General features: G+C 39.9%; 1 protein-coding gene across 1 annotated transcript in view; it reads right to left on the bottom strand.

Annotated features, from left to right (window-relative positions):
- Nucleotides 1–25,625, bottom strand: part of LOC129241223 (probable serine/threonine-protein kinase cdc7) — a 124,898-nt gene that overhangs the window by 5,112 nt on the left and 94,161 nt on the right. The window contains exon 2 of the mRNA XM_054877446.1: nucleotides 18,373–18,660. Within this exon, the coding sequence (XP_054733421.1) occupies nucleotides 18,373–18,660 (288 nt within the window). The remainder of the gene's footprint in view (nucleotides 1–18,372; nucleotides 18,661–25,625) is intronic.

The raw sequence follows: 25,625 nt of genomic DNA, 5'->3' as shown, positions 1-25,625 counted from the left end.
TGGTGGCCAGCTGTTGGTGGTTGTACTAAGTGTTATTGTCGTTGTTGGTGGTTGCTTGTTGGCAAAACAAATAACGTAATTTCGAAAATAATTGCATACATGCGCATATAAAGGGTGTTTTTTTTAGAGGTTAGGTTTTCAAGATGAAATAAAACGTATATAGTTTAATGTTATGGCCAAGAATTTAGCTTTATTATAAAGATAAGGGTTTGCCATTATGTTTTAAAAATGATTTCGGGCAAGTAGCCGCCGCGGCTGGCTCGAATAAATTCCAGCCGAGAGACCCAATTTTCGACCACTTTTTGCAGCAATTGGGGCCGTATGTCAGCAATAACGCGCCGAATATTCTCTTCCAAGACGTCAATCGTCTCGGGCTTATCTGCGTAGACAAGCGACTTCACATAGCCCCACAAGAAATAGTCCAGCGGTGTTGTATCGCACGATCTTGGAGGCCACGCCACAGGTCCACGGCGCGAGATAATGCGCTCACCAAAAGTTTCCTTCAATAAATCGATTGTTGCGTTGGCTGTATGGCATGTAGCGCCGTCTTGTTGGAACCAAAGGTCGTCCACATCAACATCGTCCAATTCAGGCACGAAAAAGTCATAAATCATGGCTCTATAGCGCTCACCATTGACTGTAACATTATGGCCGGCTTCATTTTTAAAGAAATATGGACCAATGATTCCCTCTGCCCATAGAGCACACCCATCAGTGACTTTTTGAGGATGTAACGGCGTCTCAGCAATGGCTTGTGGATTATGTTCACTCCAAATGCGACAATTTTGCTTATGGACATACCCATTCAACCAAAAGTGAGCTTCATCGCTGAACAAAATTTTCTTGTGAAAATCGGGATCGGTGGCCATCTCATTTTGGGCCCAAATTTGCACGATTTGCAAACGTTGTTCAGGTGTAAGTCTATTCATTATGAAATGGCAAACCAAACTGAGCATAAATCAAGTGACAGCTGTCAAAAAGACCATCTACGAAAAAAGTAGTGCCAACGTGAAAACCTAACCTCTAAAAAAAACACCCTTTATATTTGTAGCATTCAGTCAAGTTGCCAACAGGCTTAAATACCTACAGTAAAACACGCATACATACATTCATATATACATGCATACACACATATGTACTCTGTAGTGAATATAAGCGAACTAAGCAGCAAACCATTTTGTTTATGAACTGGAACTAGTTCGAGGTGGACCACAGTGGCACCAGTTGCAAAATAGCCAATTACGGGCGTATAAAACACAAATATTCCTCAATTATTATAAATAACTACCCAGAAATCAGTCTTATCGCCATCTCATATAAGGTTCTGTCAAGCGTATCGTGTGAAAGACTAAAACCAGAATCAGTGAGGTTTAGACCTCGAAAGACCACCATGGACAGGTTCCTCACACTACGCCAAATCCTGGAAAAACCCCATGAAAAAGATAACAACATAATCCATCATCTCTTCATCGATTATAAGGCTGCTTTTGATAGCGCGATAAGAGATCGCCTATGCGACACAATGTTTGAGCTCGGTATTCCCGCAAAACTGGTTCGGCTTTGCAAAATGACAACACGCCCAGCTCTGCCAAGGTAGAAAAATACCTCTCCGAACCTTTCAATACGGAGCGAGGTTTCAGACAATGCGATACACTATCGTGTGACCTCTTCAACTTTCTCATGGAGGGGGTAGTGCGGAGAGCCTGTGTTCGTGCAAATTACACTATTTTCACCAGAAGTGTCCAGATTCTTGCATATGCTGATGACAATGACCGCAGCATTTTCCGCTATCGAAAGAGAGTCAACTAGAGTTGGTCTGGCGGATAACGAGGATAAGGCGAGGTGTATGCAGTTCACTAGAAAATATACACGGCGCTTTGGATCCAGCATTTTAGCGGACAACCACCATACATTTGTAATTGCCAAGGAATTTATATACACAGGGTTTGATTGAAAAGTAATGAGCCTTATTTTTTTAAGCAGTTTTATCAAACCTTTTGGCTCAAACAAACTCTTGTGGACGATGCCTCGAGAGTCGAAAAAAATGATAAGCATGGTTTTAAACTTGGATTTCGACATGTGCGCCTTCTTGGGTCGTGGCGACTGGCTCGTGTGCCGCCCTCTCTCTCTTGCCCTCAGGATCGTACTCAAAGCACCAGGTTTCATCTCCTGTGATATAATTGTCCGAAGTATTATCCTGTTCGTCACTTTCCAATACTTCACGACTCTCTTCCACACGCAATTGCTTTTGTTCATCAGTCAAAACCTTTGGAACCAATTTGGCATACACTTTGCGCATTTCAAGTTTTCCGGTCACGATTTCCCGCACATCGTAATAAGTTAAATTTAACTCTTCACTGATCTCACGTAGCCTAGCACGACGGTCAATGTTCAAAAATTCACGAACCCGGTTCACATCTTCGTCTGTTTGCGTCGTCGAAGGCCTTCCAGATCTCTGTTCGTCTTCGACGTCCTCCCGGCTTTCCTTGAACGACTTGTGCCACCGTTTTACCTGGGCACTGGACAGAGATTGGTCCCCGAAAGCCTCCTTGAGTAGCCCAATGGTTTTGGTACTCGTTTTGTTTAGCTTTACGCAAAATTTGAGCGAGTAACGTTGCTTCAACGATCGCTGCATTTTCGCCACTGCAAAATCCTAACACACTTTTAAAACAGCTTTCACGCGCGGAGTGATGTTGACTTCTCCGCTGTTGCCAGCGAACTGGGACCGGTTTCTAGTGCAAGGGGAAGGTCCAACGATCATTTTCCCCCACCAGCCGATTCGGTTGATCACTTGGTAGACGCTCCGCGCGGGAAGGCTCATTACTTTTCAATCAAATCCTGTATATTGGCATCACCGTCACAACAACAACAGATATCAGAAAGGAGATAAACCGATGAATCGCGCATGCTATTACGTTTAAATATGGTCCGTGCTATTCTATGGCGTTGAAGCATGGGTTGTGTCGTATACTGATGCAGCCGCTCTTGGAGTATACTAGAGAAAGGTACTTCAGAAAATCTTCGATCCTCTTCGTGTTGGCGATAACTACTACTGCTGAATAAACTACTAGCTGTATGAGCTCTACGCGGTACGAGCTGTATGAGTTTTAGAGCACAAACGTATGGTTGCAGATGCTCCAGCTCAGAAGGTGTTCAGATGGCAAGTTAGAGGGCAACGACGAAGGAGAAGTCCATGCCTCTGATGGAAGGACCAAATCGAGGGGACTCTAACATCGCTTAGGGTAACAAATCGGAAAAGGCGTACACAAAACAGAAACGCTTGGCGAGACTATTTGCAGTCGGTTTTCATCCGGTAACGGGTTGTGATTCCTGACCAGACCATATAACCAAGTAAGTAAGTATTATAAATAAGAACGCTTCAAGTGTTCAGGATGAACGAAATGGGAATTTCACGAATTCAAATGTTGATGTTGAGAAGCAATGCATCTTTTGCCAATTATGATTCAGAAGCTGACTAGTTCGTGGGACATGGGCACGTTAAAAATACCAGTTGCGCGCATTGAAAAAAGATAACAGACAAATTACTGCAGCTGCAAAAGAAACTGGCACTAACTTCAGTTCAGTAAAAGTAGGCTTGACTGCAGGGTATATACATACACGCATACACACATACATGCATTCATTTGTACATACATACATACAAGATTATAACGATATCCGTGCGTAGAGGGTGGAGCGCAACGGCTACAGTAGCCACAATTTGGCAAATGAGTGTACGAATGGATCAGCTGTCAATTTTTGTGCCAAGAGAAGTTAAAAAAAAACGAAACATTATTTGGGAAGTGTTAAAAAGTGCAAATTGGCAATAACGCAAGTCAAAACAGCAGCTATTTTCATGCTATCTTTTGGAAAAAAATCTGGCCTAAACACAAGAAAACAGCATCTGCCTCACCAGCCTTAACAATAATATTGGCGTGCGAAGCGAGATGTGCACTCATACATACATATCCACAACATATAATACATTTGTGTGAGTGCTAATGTGTGTACCCAAACCCACCCTGCAGGGAAATCCATCGGGGTCGAACTGGTGTCTGCTAAGCTAATTTCGAGTGAGGTTCCTTTTCATTTTTGGTGTTAATTTTTTCTATGACACGCACTTTTGGTGCTTTGCCTACTCAAACTGAAACTCATATGTCGAAATAGCACAAGCAGTGTACTGTGAGTCATATCAATTTTTATTTTTTATTTATTTAAATTTACCTGTGAGGCAAATTTGTGAAAATTATCGTCGAATTTGCATATGAAAAATGCGCTTTTCTGTAAATTTGGTATTAAAAGTTAGCAGATCGATATCTATTTTTTTAATTTCCCTTCCAAAACGCGCAAAAACTGATACCCCATGCTTAAACAAAAATTAACTGCTTCGTATGGTGACCCTGAAAACACATTAAAATTCAAAAAAGTGCTAAAAAAACCGAAATACTTATCTCGTTTCCTTTTTTGTCATAATTTTTTGGGCATTTGTTAGTAATATCGATCCGTAAACTTTTTATATCAAATTTACGGAAGAGTGGATTTAATTCATGTGTAAATCATTCTAACGGGTGATTTTTTAGCTATTATCTTTTTAAACAGTTGTTTTAAACAGCTGACGCACGTTTCGTGGTTTATTTGACAGGTTAAACATCTTCAGTTTGGCCTATAATTTAACCATGAATCGTCTTACAAACGCACAACGCTTGCAAATCATTGAATTTTATTACAAAAATGCGTGTTCTGTGAAGAAAGTTTTAAGTCGAAAAATTGTGTTCAGCGAAGAAGCTCATGTTTGGAGCAGAATTGTCGATTTTGGAGTGAAGATCAGCCAGAAGAATTGCAAGAGCTACCAATGTATCCAGAAAATGTCACAGCTTGGTGCGGTTTATGGGCTGGAGGTATCATTGGACCGTACTTTTTCAAAGATGCTGCGCATCGTAACGTAACTGTGAATCGTGAACGCCACCGTGAAATGATATTCAACTTTTTTTTTACCCAAAATGCAAGAGCTTGACTTGCATGACATGTGGTTTCAACAAGATGGTGCCACATGCCACACAGCACGCATGACAATGGACTTGTTGAGAGGGGAGTTTGGTGAACATTTATTTCACGTTCGGGACCTGTCATTTGGCCACCCAGATCGTGCGATATAACACCTTTAGATTATTTTTTGTGGGGCTATGTTTAAGCTCATGTCTATTCAGACAAGCCTGCTTCAATTGACACATTGGAAGACAACATTAAAGCATTTATATGTGAGATACCAGCCGAAACATTGGAAAGAGTATGCCAAAATTGGACTAAGCGGATGGACCATTTGAAGTGCAGTCGCGGTCAACATTTGCATGAAATAATCTTCAAACATTAAATTATATGGACTGTCTATCGATTTAAATAAAAATTTCATCCATTTTTCTGAATTTTACGTGTTTTTTTTTAAAACATTCCTACAGCTCTTAAAAAATCACCCTTTAGTTGCATATCATAATTTTCAAGTACTATCAAAAGATTTAAGTCTTACTACCTACAGAGTCTTATACCTACTGATACAAATAATTTATAGTAAAAAAAATCTGTGCGAATTCAATGATAATTTTTCAAGCGTTGGCGAAACTGGTTAATATTAAAAAAAATTAAAAATATAGATGCTCTAATTTGATTTTTTGTCATATAACAAACTTAACTCTTCTTTGGACACCTTTTATAAAACTTTCGGCTGGGCACCCGGGTCTTGCCTTTTTCGTCTTGTTCGAGGATCCTTTTAAATGGTTATATTCATAAATCGGTAGACAAATAATTTTTAGAACGCTACTTGGAAGCTCAAGTCAAAATTAAAAATCGAAATCTTAACTCAATATCTTAAAAATGAAAACGCCGGTCTGGTCAGACCCGGGTGCCCAACGAGGGTTAGAAACGAAAAAAAACATCATTTTTTACAAAGTTTTCTTAATATCGTATGTTTTTCCTGCAGGGCAATTGATTTTTTTGCTTCCTTAACTGCTGCCCATATATTTCATTGACTAACAAGCGAGTGCCAGGAGCAGCTGAGCTATGCACATCAGTGAGCGCAGAGACAGGGGTCATTAAATCTCGCCCTATCTTAGATAAAATGAAAGGGGTAACACTGGGCGTACACACAAACACACATTTTGCAGCTGTTTTTTAATGCTTTTGTTAAATACAAATTGGGTTAGCATTGTTGGCGGCACAATTTGGCTTGTCGGAACCATTTGGCTATAATGACTGTGAGAACAGTTACTTAATGTTAGTACATTTCATGGTGGAGGAGCTTTGATTATGGCATCAAATTGGCTGCCTCTTTTGCAATTGCTACTCAGTTGGCAACTACGAGTATGAACGTATGGCGATTCAACACAGATTTGCTGGTGGCTATGAGCTGCTTATCTGACGTATTCGCTTGTTTGCATTAACTGCTTGAGGTCGTCATTGAATACATAATATACATACAAATGTATATGTGTATGTACAAGTCCGCACTCAAGTGGATTACGAATGAAGTCAATACCGGAAGGTTGCTTCATATGAAGTGTTATCAGCGGTGGGTTAGTTTAGGCCAGATGATATGGTTAACCAAGCGAAGGCCCACTTGGACGAAAAATACAAATATCGTCTCTTGTGATTGCATAGTGGGGATAAAAGGGAAACAAATATGCGTGAAAGGATAGTGGAGAGCGGTTATTGAGAAGATCCAGCGATTGCTACTTATGGTTCTTACTATTCCGTGTAGAGAGAGCAGAACAGCTGAGGAGTAGACGGTCAGATAATTCCAGCTCAGACTCCAGAAGCAATACCAAGTCTCACCTAACGGACAATATACGAAAAGTATGTCCACAAAATTCAACAGCTGCGGCTTTGTTAGCCTTAGAAGTGGAACTAATGGGAGAACTTTTTAAATAAAACTGACAAAGGAAATGCTCATTTTCTACAAATGCGGTTGTATATTGAGTTAACGCCGCTAAAACTATTAGGAGGTTGAATTAGTTTTAAAGGTGACACACAGATGGCGCTATTTATCGTTTATCGCGTTGGCAATACTGAATATATATTCATGACAAAGCCTCATCCCTAGGCTTTGTTTATCAGTATTTGTCATTTCGCTGAAGTATAAACAACGCACTGTTTTCGTGCTCCGAGTATGTCAACTTTCGTGCCGTCGAAACGCAATTTGCGGGAAGCTTTGCTTTTCTGCTTCAATTTGAAAAAAAAATACAGCCCAAGCCCGTGAATTGCTGCAGGAGGCCTACCCAGACCATACTCCGTCGATTTCAACATGTGAGTACTGGTTTCGACGATTCAAAAGTGGTGATTTTCACACCGAAGACAAGGAGCGTCTTGGCCAGCCCAAAAAGTTCGAGGACGCGGAATTGGGGGAATTGGTAAACGAGAACTCGTGCCAAACCCAAGAAGAGCTTGCTGAATCATTGGGCGTTGATAAATCAAGCGTTTACAAGCGTCTAAAAGCGATGGGAATGATCCAAAAGCAAGGACGTTGGGTCCCGTACGAGTTGAAGCTGCGCGACGTCGAACGGCGATTTTTTACGTGCGAATTGCTGATCGAGCGACAAAATCGGAAGGGTTTTTTGCATCGGGTGGTGACTGGCGACGAAAAATGGATCCACTACGATAACTCAAAACGCAAAAAATCATGGGGTTTGCCCGGCCACGCATCAACGTCGACGGCCAAGCAGAATATTCACGGCAAGAAAATCATGCTCTGCATTTGGTGGGATCAGGTCGGCGTCGTATATTTTGAGCTGCTCCAACCGGGCGAAACAATCACGGGGGATCGTTACCGACTGCAATTGATGCGTTTAAGCCGGGCATTGAAAGAAAAACGACCGGAAACGGTAAAAAGGCACGACAAGGTTATTTTGCAACATGACAACGCTCGGTCGCATGTTGCTCAACCTGTCAAAAAATACCTTGGAACGCTTGGCTGGGAAGTGTTACCCCACCCGCCGTATAGTCCAGACATAGCTCCCTCCGATTATCATTTGTTCCGGCATATGAGTCTCGATTTGGCGGACCAGCGGTTCTCCTCGTACGAGGCTACCAAAATATGGGTTGAGTCATGGATAGCCAAGCAGCGGCCAGAATTTTGGAGAAACGGCATCCGGAAATTGCCCGAAAGATGGGCGAAAGTTGTAGCTAGCGATGGCCAATACTTCGAATAAAATATTTTGTACCGTTTTTTCACAATAAAGCCCCAAATCTTCGAAAAAAACCTTTAAAACTAATTCAACCTCCCAATAAATAAGGCTCCTGTTCTTTCGAGTTTTTGATACTTTTACTCTTTTACACTCACTTAAATCTCGAATTTTAACACGTTGAGCGCCATTACAAGTTAAATCACCCACAATTATCTTCTACAAGTTCTATGTGATCCTTTGATTCTAACTAAAATGCCTCTTGTCAAAAAATATTGACGAATTTCAATTCAAAAATATTTAGCGTATTTTTAAGAGACGTATTCAGAAAAAGTTTGAATGGAATAGAATCATTACCTATCACGCGTGAACGCAATCACTTATATCATTCAGCACCGACAGCTACCACTACTACTATACGAAACAGTATACAAGTGCCCCAATTTACAGGGTTTGATTGAAAAGTAATGAGCTTTTCCGCGCGGAGCGTCTACCAAGCGATCAACCGAATCGGCTGGTGGGGGAAAATGAACGTTGGACCTTCCCCTTGCTCTAGAAACCGGTCCCAGTTTGCTGGCAACAGCGGAGAAGTCAACATCGCTCCGCGCGTGAAAGCTGTTTTAAAAGTGTGTTAGGATTTTGGAGTGGCGAAAATGCAGCGATCGTTGAAGCAACGTTACTCGCTCAAATTTTGCGTAAAGCTAAACAATACGAGTACCGAAAGCATGGGGCTACTCAAGGAGGCTTACGGGAACCAATCTCTGTCCAGTGCCCAGTGGCACACATGCCAGTCGCCACGAACTAAGAAGGTGCGCATGTCGAAATCCAAGGTCAAAACCATGCTGATCATCTTTTTCGACTCTCGAGGCATCGTCCGCAAGGAGTTTGTACCTCCAGGAAGCACTGTAAACGCGACATTTTACAAAAAAGTGCTCCTTCGGCTGAAAAACCGCGTCAGCCGGGTTCGGCCCGACCTCGTAAACAATTGGACCCTTCATCACGACAATGCGCCAGCGCACACCGCCTTCCTCTGCACCTCTGCATTGGCCAAGATGGGGGTTCCGGTGCTTCCCCACCCGGACCGCTACCAGCGGTGTATTGACGCTCAAGAGTCCTATTTTGAAGAATATTAGTTGTACAAGCTAAAAGGTTTAATAAAACTGCTTAAAAAAATAAGCCTCATTACTTTTCAATCAAACCCTGTAGTTGCTTCTTTCTAAAGATTAGAAAAAAATGTTCAAGCATCAAAATCTGTACGTTATTCATGTGGCTTATACTGCTGCTGTATCTTATACTGCTGCCCTAGTTTTCCAAGACCTGTCGCTTAAGAATGGCTTGCCCTATATTTCGCTTAAGGGATTGAATCATTAATAGCGTGTTCGGATAACACGAACCTTCAGGGCACCGTAAAACAAAAAGCCTTACGGCGTCAAATCGCAGCTCCGATGGGCCAAAGACTGATTGTAGCATGGTCTGCCATCTTGCTGAAACCAAACTATATGTCTTCACTTTCCTCTACAAAAAATCGTTTATTTAGTTTCTGTTGCGCTTAACGTTGACCGAAATTACATTTCCAGTAGTATTTTCAAAGAAAAATGGGCCATGACGCCACCGCTCCAAAATCCGCATGAAGCTGTTACTCCCTGAGAAAGCATCGGCTTTTCGAAGTTAAATTAATGGGACCTGCCTCCTAAATGGGGTCGCCGTGACCGAATGGGTTGGTGCGTAACTATCATTCGTAAGTGCATAGGTTCGAAATCCCGGGCACGAAATACAAATTGATAGAATTTATTTTTTCTAATAGCCATCGTTCACCGGCAAACATTGGCAAACCATCTTTTTCTGCCATAAGAAAGCTCTTAAGAAACCATCCACTGTTCGGATACGGCGTAAAACTGTAGGTCCCACCATTTGGGGAAAATATCAAGATGCCCATCGTAAATAGGAGGTAAAGCTCGGCCAAACACTCAAGAAGGGGGTAGGTTATGTAGGGTCAATTGCGTTGCCAATAATATATAAAAAGTATATATGTTTATACGCGGCAGTTTAGCTTATTGGATATATTGGAAAATGGATTTGTCCGAAAATATGACTTCTCGAACAAAATCGTTGTCCATTTCCAGCTGCTTTAAGGCCCAATATCTTCCAACGTTGCTCAAGCGTTCGACTTTCTGTTAAGATTTCCTGTCAAAATGAAATACGATTAAAAAAAAACACTATGTATATGAGCCACCCTGTAGTTAAGCGACTGCTATGTTATAGATTACACTGTGCGACAGTGAAATTATACTTTTATAGTGACCTAGTACAACTTGTAGGTATAGTAAAACTAAGAAACATGGTATAGGAGAAATTTCCAATACACCCCCAAAATCTCATTTTATGGCCATAAAACCGTTTTTCAGTAGGTTGATGTGAACAATCCCTCCTAACTTCGCCAATTTCCATCCGATTTCGAATTTGTTTTTTTAGTTCGAAAGAACAAAAACAAGCCTTTTTGAGAGAGTGTTGACAATTTTTCTGAAATGACAACTGACGAGACTGTAGACGGAAGTATTCGGAATTTTTTTATTTTTTCTCTATTTTTTCAACTTTGACATCATTTTTGCGATATTATCCGATATTGAGGATGTTTTTTAGTAGACTACTGTTATAGTGAATTTAATTCTGCGTCGAATGAGCTATATTTAACTGTAATTGAATTAAAATTCATAGAGTTGTGCGAGTTTTAAGATTTTATTTTTTTTACTAATTTTATACCAAGTGTCAGTATAAACACATCATCAGTATGAAACAGTACAGGTTTAAAATTTTAAAAGATGTCGGGAAAAACTAATCTTAATTTCAAAAATGTTTGCTAGACCTGCTCCGTTTATAAGAGTCATCACTTGTTTTACGTTTCAAGGACCAGCAGTAATCAGCAAGCATGTTGATGGAGTTCTTCCCTTGAAAACGTTTTTCGATGACTCCTATCTCCCGGTGAAATCTTTCACCCTGTTCATCGCTCATCTGGCCCAGGTTTTCCGGGAAAAAATTCAAATGTGGGTGCAGAAACTGTATCTTGATGGACATAACACACTGTCAAAAAGGCTTGTTTTTGTTCTTTCGAACTAAAAAAACAAATTCGAAATCGGATGGAAATTGGCGAAGTTAGGAGGGATTGTTCACATCAACCTACTGAAAAACGGTTTTATGGCCATAAAATGAGATTTTGGGGGTGTATTGGAAATTTCTCCTATACCATTTTTTTTAGTTTTTCAATAGCCACAAATCGTGCTAGGTCTCCATAAAAGTATATTTAATTTTTTTTTTTGTTACACCGTGTTATTAATAAAAAAAAAATGATGTTTGAAATACCTTCACCACAGAATGCTGCTTTGCCTCATGGTGAAAAGATTTTTAGAGGTGTACTACCTATATACCGTTATTCGGCTCTGAGCGAATTTGACTGATATGTCGACGTCATTCATTTTATGTTTCACAAAATTTTGCTTTAGGAGGTTTGCTGTTGTTGTTGTTGTAGCTGCATAAACATTCCCCATACTTACACAGCGTATGGGTATCCGGCTCTGGGGTCTACGTGGAATCCAGCGGGACAAAACTGCACTCTGCTCTTGGAATGCATGCATCTGTGTTTCAAGCGGAGGTGTATGCAGCTCACGAAGCGATTAAATTTGTTGTGGAAAATCGATGGAGAGGCAGAACTATGTATCTGCAGCGATAGCCAAGCTGCGCTTATGGCCTTAGACAGCCCCCCAACCACATCAGGGGTAGTCAAGTCCTGTAAATCCAGGCTGAACTATGTCGGTAGACATAATAGCCTGTTGCTAACATGGGTCCCGGGACACGTGGACATCGCAGGTAACGAGACCTCTGACTCCTTAGCTAAGATGGGCTCTGAGGCCAACTTCTTTGGCCCAGAGCCCGTTTTGCCACTCCCTTCTGCGGCCATCACAGCCACGATTAGCAAATGGGTAACTACCTCCCACAAGCGAGCTTGGCAGGCTGAGAGAGGCTGCAGATGGAGCAAACTGATGCTACCTGTCATGTCCAAACGACTGTCGCAAACCCTGCTGTCATTAAGCAGGGGGGAGTGCAGACGGCTGGTTGGACTGATGACGGGCCACTTTCTGTAGGCGAAGCACATGGGAAGGTTGGGCATCTCAGACAGTGTACTCTGCCCAGCTTGTGAAGAGGACGATGAGAGGGAGGATGTATAATATTACTCGGGGGTTTTTTGGGTCGCTGATTACAAATATGGTGTTAGATTTCCAAATTTCAAAATGGCGGATCCAATATGGCGGACGGATTTTTGAAAAAACACATAAATTCGCATGAAACTCGTTACTCAGGGGTTTAAGTGGATTTGAGTAGTTTTAAAAAATTAGCCGCCATGTTGTGGCCGCCATCTTGGATTTTAAAATTTTTCATTTTGTATTTTAAAGTAAACTTTATTAGCTAAATTTTGAGACCTCGTACAACTCTTTCCGTTGAAATGAATTTTTTTGGTATAGGTTATTAGAATGAATTTAATGAATTTTGATTACATTTTTAGCCATATTAAATGAGCCATCTTGAATTTCGTTTTTGGCCACTCTGTATTGAAAAGTAGATAAAAAGAGTTAAATTTTAAGCCCTATTAGAACTCTCTAGGTCAAAAACATTTTTGGACAGATAGGGGTCTCCCGTTGAGAAAGAATGCCCCATATATATATATGTATATTATATATGCAGGTAACTTACGCACAAGCACACAAAAATTCTGCTTTATCCACTGTATAGTACGCACATAGGTTTAACACGGAAGCATAAGCATTTAATCTGAATGTCTTCAATGTATGCCAGAGCGCGTTTCAGCCGCTCCCAATATCGATCAGCTAAATATCGATTATGAAAACAAATGATTTATCCCCCAACATGGATTTTCTCAAATTTGTGTCATTAGCAATATTTGATTTCTGGTGTCTTACAGAGTTCACTACCAACTCAAACATAAATCTACGAGCATAAACCACAAAGTATAGAAAAACTGTGTCTTTGTTGGTCAGCTGGTTGCACCCATAACGTATTAGTGTCGATTGTAGAAAGAAATGAAACACAAGTGGTAAACAAAAGCAAAGAGCGATATTAATACACATACGTGCATACATGCTATACATGAGTATGCAGGTATCCGTGCAGGCACTGTATGATGGAAGTAGTCATATTAATACGAGAGTGAGTAAAAATACACCAGTTGCAAAATTACCAATTGTAGGTGTATCAAAAACAAATCTTACTCTATTTTTATAAATAAGAAGACTTCAAATGTTAAGGATACACGAAATGAGAATTTGATGAATATAAATGTTGATGGAATTCGCGAAATTCCGTAAGATATTAAAAATACCAGTTGTTCGCATTTGAAAAATATATCAAGCGAGCTTCAAAAGAGACTGGTAATAAAGTAGTTCAGAACCGATGGATTTGGCTGCAGGGTGTAACTTCGCACACATATTTACTATCACATAAATATAAATGAAAACTTCGAAATTGAAAAAAAGAACAAAAAAAAAAAAAAACAAAACGCCATTAAAAGAAAAAGTGTAACGTTCAACTAAAGCTTCACGCTCGATGTTAAAGCGAGAAAAAGTAGATGACAGATAAAGTGAGCTAATGGAACAGCCTACTAATGGCCGATTGACCGACTGACTGGCTGACTGATGCTGCTATTAGCTGGCGAACATTTTTATTAGTTGATTTTTATTAGCATTTTTTGATTCGCAGCCATTAGAGCTGACCACAGGCGTAAATGCAAGATCAGAAAGTTTTTATTCCACCAAGCAGCGGTATTTACAGCAGAATGTCAGATATTCACGATCTGGCTGCACTTAGTAAATGTAAAAGTGTTTGTTTTAAGAGAATTCGGTTTGGCATAATAGGCAAATATGTTAGTATTAGAAAAGTGCGATAAAAATTCTAGTCCTGCCCACACTACTTTTTCAAAAATGTCACGTAGGTCAGCCGTTTTAAACCTCAAATATTTTTACTTCGTTTTTTGAAAAAAAAAAAAAAATGTGTGCTATTTAAAGACAAATTGTAAAGTTAGGTGTATATTTGTTAAATTTCCTGTTTTAAATGCACATACTTTAATGTAAGGAGTTAAAATTTTGGTCACTAACTTCATTAAATATTATCCTCCTCTTTTTTTGTTTCTTCTCCTCTTTTCACATCTATACAGACGGCTCTAAAACTTTAGACGGAGTGGGAGCGGCTATTTACTGCTCAAAACAAGGGATAAGCCTATCAAGCTGCCAGACCACAGCTGTATTTTTCAAGCGGAAGTTTTTGCTGTGGGGAAAGCCGCGGAGGTAGCCTACACTAGAACAAGAAAGAACTCAACAATTAATATATACGTGGATAGTCAAGCAGCAATAAAAGCAATAAGCTCATATTGTATTAAGTCCAAAAATCTTCGACGGAGCAGGGAGGCCATAGAAAGGCTAGCCGCAAACAGTAGGCTGCATATCTATTGGGTACCTGGTCGCAAAGGTATTATGGGGAACGAAATAGTAGATGAGATAGCAAAAAGTTCTGTTAGACTACCCTTTGAGCAAGAGAACGACATACCAAAACCGCTAAACACAATATACAATGAAATGGACGACCACATGAAAAGGCGAGTGGAAGCTAGGTGGACTAATCCGACCACATACAAAACAGCAAAAGTTGTGTGTAGAACTAACGACAAAAAACTGACTTAATTCGTACTTACGCTCTCGCGAAAGGACTGCAGAACTATCATAGGTATGCTAACAGGTCATAATCTATGGGCTGCACATGCGTACAAGAAAGGCATTGCTAACACGGACAAATACAGGAAATGCAGAGAGGATGTTGAGGTAAATTTAGAACACCTTCTGTGCGTTTGTCCGGCATTATCAAAAACGCGACTAAAATGCCTGGGAGCCCCATTGGTCGAGGGTCTGGAGGATGTCTCAAAAGCGGAGCTCCCAGCACTATTTAGATTCGCCAAAAGCGCGGACATCCTACATGATGTCTACTTTAGGTATTCATAGAGGTCGATCTCCATCTGGTATCGCTAGGGACCAAAAGGTCTATGCGTGGCTTATTGCCAACCAAGCTAACCTAACCTAACCTTTGTTGGTAGTACGTGCTCGATTTTCTATTAGCCGCTAGTTTTAGAACAGATCACGTAAATTATACTTTTTCCTTAAGCAGTGCCGGCTAGCGTGCAAATTTTTGCATATATCCTAAAAGTCAGTTTTTTCTAATAGCGGTCGCCAATCGGCACTTCTCATCCGAGGTTTTGTACATCTTTTCATTGAGGGGGATTTTTAAGTGGCTGGTCCCAAACCCAGCGCACAACCAACTATCCTGGGATACTTCGCCTTCTCACGTTATCTCACTCCCGAACGGGTGTTCGGAAGCTATCCAGAGGATACTTGGGCTAATCCTGGAAGTTGCAGCAGAATCGTTCTGGCCACTCTCAAGTGAATGACGATCAGTAACTTTCCCCACTTGAGTGGACTTCTACATATGGAACCATCCAACCAACCTAGATTCTGCGCGAGATTTTTGGACCTTTGCACGTTGGCAACGGCAAATATCACAGGCGATGGAACGATGAGCTTTACGACGACATAAACATAGCGCAGCGAATAAAGATTCGGCGGCTACGCTGGCTAGGTCCGAATGGATATAAATGCTCCGGTTCTAAAAGTATTCGATGTACCAGCTGGTGATAGCAGAGGAAGAGGAAGGAGAAGGACTTGGCTCCAAGGACGTCACTTCAGCAACATTCCCAGTATATGTATGGAATCCCCATACGCTGCTACAACAAGAACTTGGCTTCACTTGGTGTGCTCAACTGGCGCCGGTTAGCACGAGAAAGAAACGACTGGCGCGCTTGGTTAAATTCGTCCAAAATCGCGTAAGCGGCTATCGCGCCATTTAAGAAGAAGAAGAAGGTCGCTCCTCGGCAGGCAATGGCAAAGCTCCGAGTGTATTTCTGCCATGAAAAAGCTACTCATAAAAAACCATTTGCCGTTCGGAGTTAGCTTAAAACTGTAGGCCCCTCTATTTGTGGGGCAACAACAAGACGCACACCACATATAGGAGGAGGAGCTCGGCCAAATACTTCTGTTAAGTGCGCCAATTATTATTATTTTTTTCTTTCTGAAACTCATACAAGCCCAAAACTCCTTCTGGGGAAGTAACATCTACTTAAACAGTGATGCCAGGCTAAATTGACGAGTAGTGGTATGAACTAATTTTGCTGCATTTCTCCTTAGGCCAACCAGAGCTGCTGATGTAGTGGGGAAGGCTTATGGGATTGAATAGCGAGGAGTCCCCACAACTTTTGGCATCCTGCGTCTGCTGCACTGGGGCCAAAGATTTTCGAAATAGCATGCGAAGAAATGGAGATCCATCAGTTCTGTGCCTTCTTGGGAAGTAAGTTGTACAACTCGCACCTTTAACAGCTGTTAGGGGGAAGCCGATGACTGGGTAGGAGACCTCTGAGACCAATTCAGTCGTAGCAATTTTATATCCCTCTATGTTCCTATGTCCTGCACACCCAAGAGATTTGGTCTCCGACGAGTTTGGATCTGCACCATGGCGTCGTCAGTGTCTTGATCGTAGTTTGACTATCAGGAAAAATGTTAATTTATATCCCTCACTTCAACGTTCTCTAAGCATTCGGCAGGATCTAAAAGATTTCTGCCTGCCACCAGCAGTATTCGGCAACTTAGGGAAATCAATTAATTAGCTGGCACCGTCAGTGAAGACTATCCGGTTTGCGGATAGAAAAATCTGTACGAAGTTTAGAAAAATGCGAGGTTAACTGCTTAAAAAGTCTAAGTATAATTTTAAATCATCACTCCAATAATTTTTTGAAGTAGTTGCAATAGTTGTGTACATATTATTGGTATATAAGTATGTACTGTTAGTTCTACATAGTCTTTAAAACTAAAGTCTACAGTCACCTTATTCTGCTGAGTTCTCTAACCGAACATATTTCCTTTCTACCCTTGCTAAGATGAATGCTGAGAACGATTTTTTGAAGGAGTTCATAACTTACTATAAAGTATTGTACCTAGATGAAAGACGAGTACATTGAAGAGGATTCAGAAGGTGTGATTAATGCCAATCGGCTCTCAGCGAATTTGGCGGATTCAGCTGATTTGCAGATGTAACCACCAAGGTTATGACAGCAGTTTGTTCACGAAAACACTGACGTTGTGTTACTGATATACGAAAAAATTATCGGGAGATAAGCCCATACGAGTTTCGATAAAGAGCTCCCATTTTTCTTGTTCTCTATGTGGATTGATCACATTTCGCACCTTAACTGTAGGTTTGCGCACAACCATGATCGATATGCTGGCCTTACAAACTTTCAGCCAAAACTGCTCAAGTTTGATTGTCGAAGATGATCGCTGGTGTATAAAGCACTTAAGCGTAACTTGCGCTAGTTGCCGCGTAGTGAATGGAATGCCTTTTTAATAGACTGAATGAAGAAGTTTACAAGTGCCTTGATCGTAAAAAATGTCTTCTAACACATTCCAACATCACAATTGGGCGGAGGTACCTATCATTTCTACGCCATTGGAAGCGGCATTTTACTTTTATGAGTACAATTTGTTGTTGTTTACTTTGGCAGAACAAAGGGTGGCAGCTGCTTTGTTTAGCTGTGCGACGAATCACCTTTTCCAGCTGGTTGATTTGTGCTATTCATGAATTTATAGATTTCTCGCGCTGCTTACATGCGTACACCTTCCTACTCGAGCATGGATGTTTGTTTGTGTGCACCGCAATTATCTTTAAAAAGGTATGAGAATGGAATGAAAGGAACCTTTTTAACTCAGCGTTTTATTTTAGAAGCTCAATAATGGAGTTGTGCTGCTGAGATGTTTTCTGGTTTTTGTTTTGCTTTATTACCCCCACGATGTGTATGTGTATGTGCGTGTGTGTGTGCTTAGACGCAATATATGAAATTACCATAATTGACCACATTAAGCGTCGACTTAGCATGAAATTAATTGAATCAACAACAACAAGAACAATTGTAATGCGGTCTGCGAACGAGTTGCTCGCCTAAGTCTTTTGATTTCCTGACAATTTGTGAAAAGGGCACTACATCAACACACATGCACATATCTACTCGCATGTGGCTACATATCTACTCATGCATGCTTACCTGCTTTAATTGCCACTGCAATGTGTCCACTTGATTTTGCAACAACACCACTTGTACGTTAGCTGTTATCGCTGAGTTGTCGCTATGTGCCTTAAAAGCGTTCGTGCCGGAGCGCTCAATGCCGGGAGGAGTGGCGCGCGGCGCCGTAACTGATGTTGAGGTTGTTGCAGCATAATGAGGTGTTAGCGTTGCACGCCTGGCAGCCACTGGTGGGGCTGGTGTTGCAGCACAATCGCCATCATCCACGCCGTTCATGTCAACTGTTGCATTGAACGAAAGATTGTCACCCTAAAAATATAAATGAAAAAAAAAAAAAAATAAATAAATTTGTGTATGCAAAAAGTCTGCCAGATGCAACCAGTGAATAGAAACAGAGCTGCTTAGTTGAAAAATAGATAAGCAAATGCATGTGGATATGTGTGTGTATGTAAATGTGTTAAGGCTTATGTTAAGTTACGCTCGTTTGCAACAGACAGAATCAACAAGTTTTTAGTCATTTCCGAGAGGCACACTTCCTCTTCAAATTAAAGCAGTTGAGGCAATAAGTTGTGCCACTTGAATGTAAAAAAACCCGTTTGCTAATGCCAAAATGCGCGCATACAAGCATGTGCAACCACGTCGTAAGCCACACGTGTGATTGAAATAAAAATAATTCAATTTTGTGTTTTTGTGTTTTTTTTTTGTTTCAAATGTAGCGCATTGTGGCGGCCAGCGCTAATTATGCTGTGTTACAGTTGGAATGTTTAATTGAAATTAATGTACAAGAAATGCCTGTCTTGGCGCGCACTCACACATGCATGCATATTCACATAAATACACATACATGAAAGCAAGTACTCAAATGCAAGTACGCACGCCTGAATTACGTGGCTTAAAACTCGCACTTAAATACGAGTAAATTTGCCAGCAAGTAATAACGGTCGTTTTCACACTTTTAGGAATGGCCGAAAATTTAAGTGCCGCAGTTACATACCTGTCTATGCATGTGTATTATGTGCGTATTAAAGGCTTTTCGGATTAGTAACACTGGAGGAAAAATATTTTTGCCGCAAAGAATATACGCACATACATACAAACACATCATTTTTGAAAGTTTTGTAATTGGCTGATTAGTTTTTAAATTCAGCTGCAACATTTAACAGACAACAATTAAGTTATTAAAAGTAATGCAAATATGTTGGTTTTTATGAAAAAAAAAACATTTACTTTTTTGCACTTTTTTAACTCTAATTTATATTTATTTTTACATTTTGCAAAATGCCAATTAATGCATGTAGCATGAAATTTGCGCATACATCTTTGTACATTTTTAATGTTAATGTTGGTCTACAAATAGAAAAATCTTCACTTTCATGTCGCCTGCCATGGGCAGGTGGTTTTTTATGGCAACCCTTTTCATGGCAGAAATACTCTCGAAGGTTTCTCATTGCCTGCCAGAGGGCAATCACCGAAGTTCAGATCAGGTTGTTCTGGTGTGAATTGCTAAATATTGGCGCTTACACCCTTTGTTGGGTGTGTGGCAGAGCTCATCCTCCAATTTGTGGTGCGCATTTTTGATGTTGATCCACAAATTGAGGGAACTACAGTCTTAAGCCGATTGCGAACGGCAGATATTTTTTATGAGGAACTTTTTCATGACAGAAATATAAACTTTGAAGGTATGCCATTGCCTACCGAGAGGCGACCGGTATCCGGTATTAGAAAAAACTTCTTCTTCATTTTGGTGTTTCACGTCTTCCGAATGATAGTTACGCACCAACCCATTCGGCTACGCCGGCCGTTTCTTTAAAATACCTGTAGCACAATGATTTCTGGACAAGTTTTAATGATTTATTTGTTTCCCAAAAAAAATAAAATAAATCGAGGCATTTGCTATTTCAGAAAAACGCACTAAAACGCCAGCAAAAAAAGTTCTCACAAATTGCAGCGATTTTTGATGCATTTGAAATTTTCACTTTATTACACCAAAATTCAATGGACTATAAAACTGCATATCGGAAATATTTTTAAAAATTCTTATTAAAAAGTTTGAAGTCTTGATGTACATTTTTTGAAGATTTTGTAAATTTGCACAAAGCTTGAGGCTTTGATTCGTATAGTTTAGGCAAATGGACTATGAAATTTGAAATTTGAAAAGGTGGAGCCAAAGAGCACCAGGAGATTTGGTGACTCCTAAAACACTCATACTAAAAAGCTCATTGTATTTAAAGCTCTGGAAAAGGGGTAGATAGTCAAGGAGGGAAGGAGAAAAGTATCAAATAAAGACACATAAAATAATAGAGACAGAGATATAGATAGTTAGTCCTGTGAGAATTTTCCAGATTCTTTGGCAAATCTGTAAATATCCTCCAGTTTTAGAGAGCGAAAATTACTCATTCTCACGACATCGGAACCCAAAACCCCGTAGCCTTGCTCAAGCAAAGGCAGGACACTCACAGAGAAAGTGCTCAGTGCTATCCACCTCCTCCAAGCATGACAGACACACTGGGTCCTCAATGATTCTAATGGTGGTCATATGCTGACCCCATGGGTTGTGTCCTGTAATGATACCGACCCGAACCGAATGTCTTTCCTTCTAAGTTTTATTAGAAAGTTTGACAGTTTACTGTTCGGGCTTGACACAAAACACTTTGCAGTTCTGCAGCGTTCTAGACCGGACCATCGCTCTTTATGTAGATTGCCTACATAATCGCTGATCCAATTCATGATTCCTGCGGAACTGATTCCGATTATTGGCTCTGGCACCTGTGGGGGCACCGCTGATCCACGGTTGTCCAATTCGACGGCGATTTCGTTTCCTTGAACACCGGAGTGTCCCGGAGCCCATATAGGTACAAGCCTGTTTTGTCTTGCGACAGAATTGAGCTTCTTCTTACAATGTTGAACAAATGGAAATTGTTCAAATGACTTTAATTTCATTAAAAAAATATTAAAATTAAATGGGAAACAAATAAATAGTTAAAACTTGCTGAGAGGATCCTGTGCTTTAATTATTTAATGCAGCGTTTGTATAAAACTTTCAACTGTTGTGACCTCCTTGTGATTAACTCCTTTCAATTCAGTACAAAATATTAGGAAAAAGTGTTTCCTTAAAATTTTTACGTTCCCATGACAGCCGGTTCCGCGTAACCGGAACGACCCGGATTTATATCTGGCAAAGCACTGTCAGCTCAGCAGCATTCTCCGTTTATGTATGGGGAATGTTTATGCTGCTACAATAACAACAATCAGAAAAAAATGTTTCCTTACAATTTTTCGACATTTTGCTACTCCTCACTCAAAACTATTACGTTAACGCTTTAAATAAAAAATAAATACAATTGAAACTTTATTTGCCCTCATTGCTCTTTTTCTCTCTCTCTCTCTTTCTGTCTCTAATACGCTTGCATTGTCATTGCTACTGCATTTATTTAGCAATAAAAACCATAAACAATGCAGGCTTTTATTTTATTTATTTCTAAAAAAAACAATGTTGGCATTGTTAACAACTTAAAATTTGTGGCGGCTGAAAATGGTTGAGACACAAATTGTGGCCATCATTGTGGTTGGCTGTGGTGACTGCAGCAATCGTAAATACCCGGTAGCAAGCCATCCAATTGCTTTCGCATTATTATCAGACAATTTTTTCATCTGCTCACGCACATGCACACATGCATACCCATGCATATATAGACACCCATACATACGAGCGCATTCATACACACATACGCATATATGGGTACTTCCATTATGTTGTACTTGTACTTGTACAACGGTATTCAACAATTTGTATGAAAATCGCACAATTGCTTAAAAAGTTTGCTCTACATACATGAAAGAATGGAATTACTGGTCTAATTTTTTATTTAGTGATTTAGTTACATACATGAACATATTTTTTTATAAGTTTGAATCGTTAATTCACGATGATGAAAAAGTTTTTTATATAAAAAAAATTATTAAACTTAACAAAAGCTTGTGTTGGTATGCATTTGTGTAGCTGTGCAATTACAATTTATATTTTTATTCGTTTCTGGGCCACTTAGTTTTTGGTTTTTTCTAGCATTTAATTGATGATTTATTATACGCCAGTCGACAAGTAATTTTTGCCGGGTTATAATAAGGCATACATAATTAATTCGCTCATTTCATTTTCAATAACAACACCAAACTGGCGCTTGTATGAAAGATATGAGCGCCATAGGCACACAAGGGAGAGTGGGTATGCCAATATGACGAGATCGCTTATGCAAATTTTTACTAGTTAAGTCTTGATCGGGGTAGACTAACACTTCAAAGATAATTAGCATTCACTTAGTACACACATTCCAGAGAGTACTCTCTTCTGGAAAATGTAAACATTTCAATGTTTGGAAATGTCCAGGTCCAATAATAGCAATAATACTATGGTATATACAGGTACTCGTCCAAACTTGACAGAAGCTTAGGCCAAGTATCTTCTACAAATTTTGATAGCAGAAATGTACCTTAAATTTTACCTTTGTTTTTCGAAAGGCGTCTGCTATTATAAAAACCGTTCTCAACCTTTTGATGTCGCATGCTTGCAGTGGGGATTGAACTTAGGATAATACATAATAAGCGCGCATTTTATAGATAAAAAAAAAAGTTCAAGTTCATGGCATTAACTTTACATAAAACGTAGCCTTTAGGAACATATTCTGTTCAATAAGTTTCCGAACTTTGTAAATAAATCGAAAATGATGCTATTATTGTTGTTGTTGTAGCAGCATAAACATTCCCCATACATGCACGGGTAAATGCTGCTGCCGGGTCGTTCCCCGGTAACGTAGAACTGTCTGTCGTGGGAACGCTATTATTATTATTAGTTGCTACCCCGATACAAATAAATTCCATTGGAATCGATTTGTAGCTTTTGAGCTTATCTGCTGCCATGTGCGTGAGTCGTCAGATATCGTGAATTCCTCATACAGACTTCGTCTCCATGTTCCTTTCAGCCGTCCTCTTCGGCGGAACATTCTGCTTATATCAGTCGCAACTTTACTTATTGTATGGCCTATCCATTTCCACTTTCGATTATTAGAAAACAAATTCAGCACTCTCGGCAAAAGCCACACTCCAAAACGCTTCGTCCTCTAAAAGCTCTGCACCGCGTCTACGAGCTCACGCGACAATCTTCGAATACCATAATCTTAACATAGAAGCGAACAAAGTGAAGGGACGACCGGCAACGAGAGCCAACGCAGAAAAATACTCGGAAAATACTCCATAGGACGAACTACCTATTAGGATGCTCTCGCAAAAGCATCTCATGTGTCACTCAACCCTTGCAGGTCATTGTAAGGTAGTGGATCATGCAGCCAGACTTAACCTCTCTTTCAATCGCATCTGCAGTAGTGGAGGCGACGAAATAAAGCCTTTTTCACTACTTACGTGAATGTCCAGGTTTAGCTAGGGCAAGACTTCGCTCTTTCGGCAAGAATTTCTTACAGTAAGTTAATGAAATGAAATAGAAATGAAATCGACATAGAGATAAAAAATTTGCTGATATACTAGGATCTGATTAAAAAAAAAAACAAAGCCAAACGTAATGGTATATACCTATGAAATGAGACTTTTTTTTCAATTTCAAACGTTAATTAACAAAAATGGTTACAAATTTAATCTTCAAAATAATAGCCATCGCTAGCGACACATTTTTCCCATCTCTCAGGCAATTTGTGGATGCCGCGCGAAAAAAAATTGGCCGTCTTTGGCCGCAAACCAATAATCGAGCCATTTTTTGGCTTTTTCGTGAGAATTGAAGGGCTGCTCGGAAAGTGCGTGGCCCATCGATACAAACAAATGATAATCGGAAGGCGCCAAGTCTGGTGAGTAGTCCGTATGTACCAGCGGTTCCCAATCGTACGTCTCCACCAATTCCCGGGTCGCTCTTGTTCGATGTGGCATCCTCAAACTTTTTTGGTGGCCGGCCACGGTCGTCGTTCTCCACGCTAAAATCACCACTTCGGAGTTTTTCAAACCACCTGAAGCACTGTGCTCTACCTAGAGCATGTCCCCTATAAGCTTCAATAAGCATTTGATGAGCTTGAGAAGCGTTTTTCTTCAATTGATAACAGAAAATCAACGATGTCCGCAAATCGTAGTTTGAAGGCACGAAATTGTTGTATGAAACGTAATAAACAATGAACTGAATATTGTTGACAGACGACAGACGAAAAAAACAAGACATTTGGGAAGATTTAAAAATACTTCTAGCGACATCTATGGACTACTAGCTGAAAGTCTCATTTCATAGGTATATACCTTAAAACAGGGCTCGCCGCTAATCAGTAATATTTCAACAATACTAAAGGAGAAGATACGTAAAATTTAAGAGCAGCGCTCAAAAAAGTTACAAATTTTGGTAAGAAAAGTGTTTTTAAACCACTTAAGGCATATATAAGTACACATATTGTCACAAAAAAATATAAAGAAGATTTACTTATACTTTTTGCAAAGACATTTCGTTTAAAAACACTATGTCTTCGGAGCTTTCAACTCAGGCACTTCACTCACAAATGACCTCTCAGTTTTCGCTCTATTCTAAATGACGTGAGCATTTTAAATAGGTGGGAAAAAATTTTGCTGGGCCCACATAACATGGTGTTTTTACGGCGTGAACTGAGTACTACTTTGCCGTGAGATACATACGAAATTTCACTCCTATTTCACGACAATGCAATTTGTGTGGATTTTGATTGCCATTTCTCATGAAATACAAACTTAGCACTATGCTTTAGAATGCAATGGTTGTTTTAACTAATCTAAAACTGGTTGTTTTAAAAACATATTGGAGTAGAATTTTTTTAGTATGAATTGGTATTTTAATTGAAATTTCGCTGATGCATGGCCGAACACTCGACATTCCGTAGCACATCGCCGTAATAAAATATTACTTGTTCACATGAAAAAAGATACAATAGAAAACTAGTAGGTTCAGCTGAAAAGAGAATGGGTAGTATACAGAGATATTAAAGAAAAACTACTCCCAGTGCTTTTTGGACAGCTGTTTCTTCTGCATCAAACATTTTTTGATGAGTAAAATATTCTTAGGCAATGGATTAGCTGGCATTGAACTAATGACAAATATTTATATTTATGTAAAAATAAGGTCAGCGAGCAAAATTATATCATATTCATATGTACCATATATGTACGTGTATATGTACATATGTATGTATTCCGCTTGCCTGATAAAAAGTAAAGAGTTACAAAATAAGAATTGGAAGCAATTTTACATATACATAACAATT

Source organism: Anastrepha obliqua, chromosome 3 (genome assembly GCF_027943255.1).
Source record: "Anastrepha obliqua isolate idAnaObli1 chromosome 3, idAnaObli1_1.0, whole genome shotgun sequence".
NCBI classification, from domain to species: domain Eukaryota; kingdom Metazoa; phylum Arthropoda; class Insecta; order Diptera; family Tephritidae; genus Anastrepha; species Anastrepha obliqua.
This window is presented reverse-complemented; position numbering and strand designations above follow the sequence as displayed.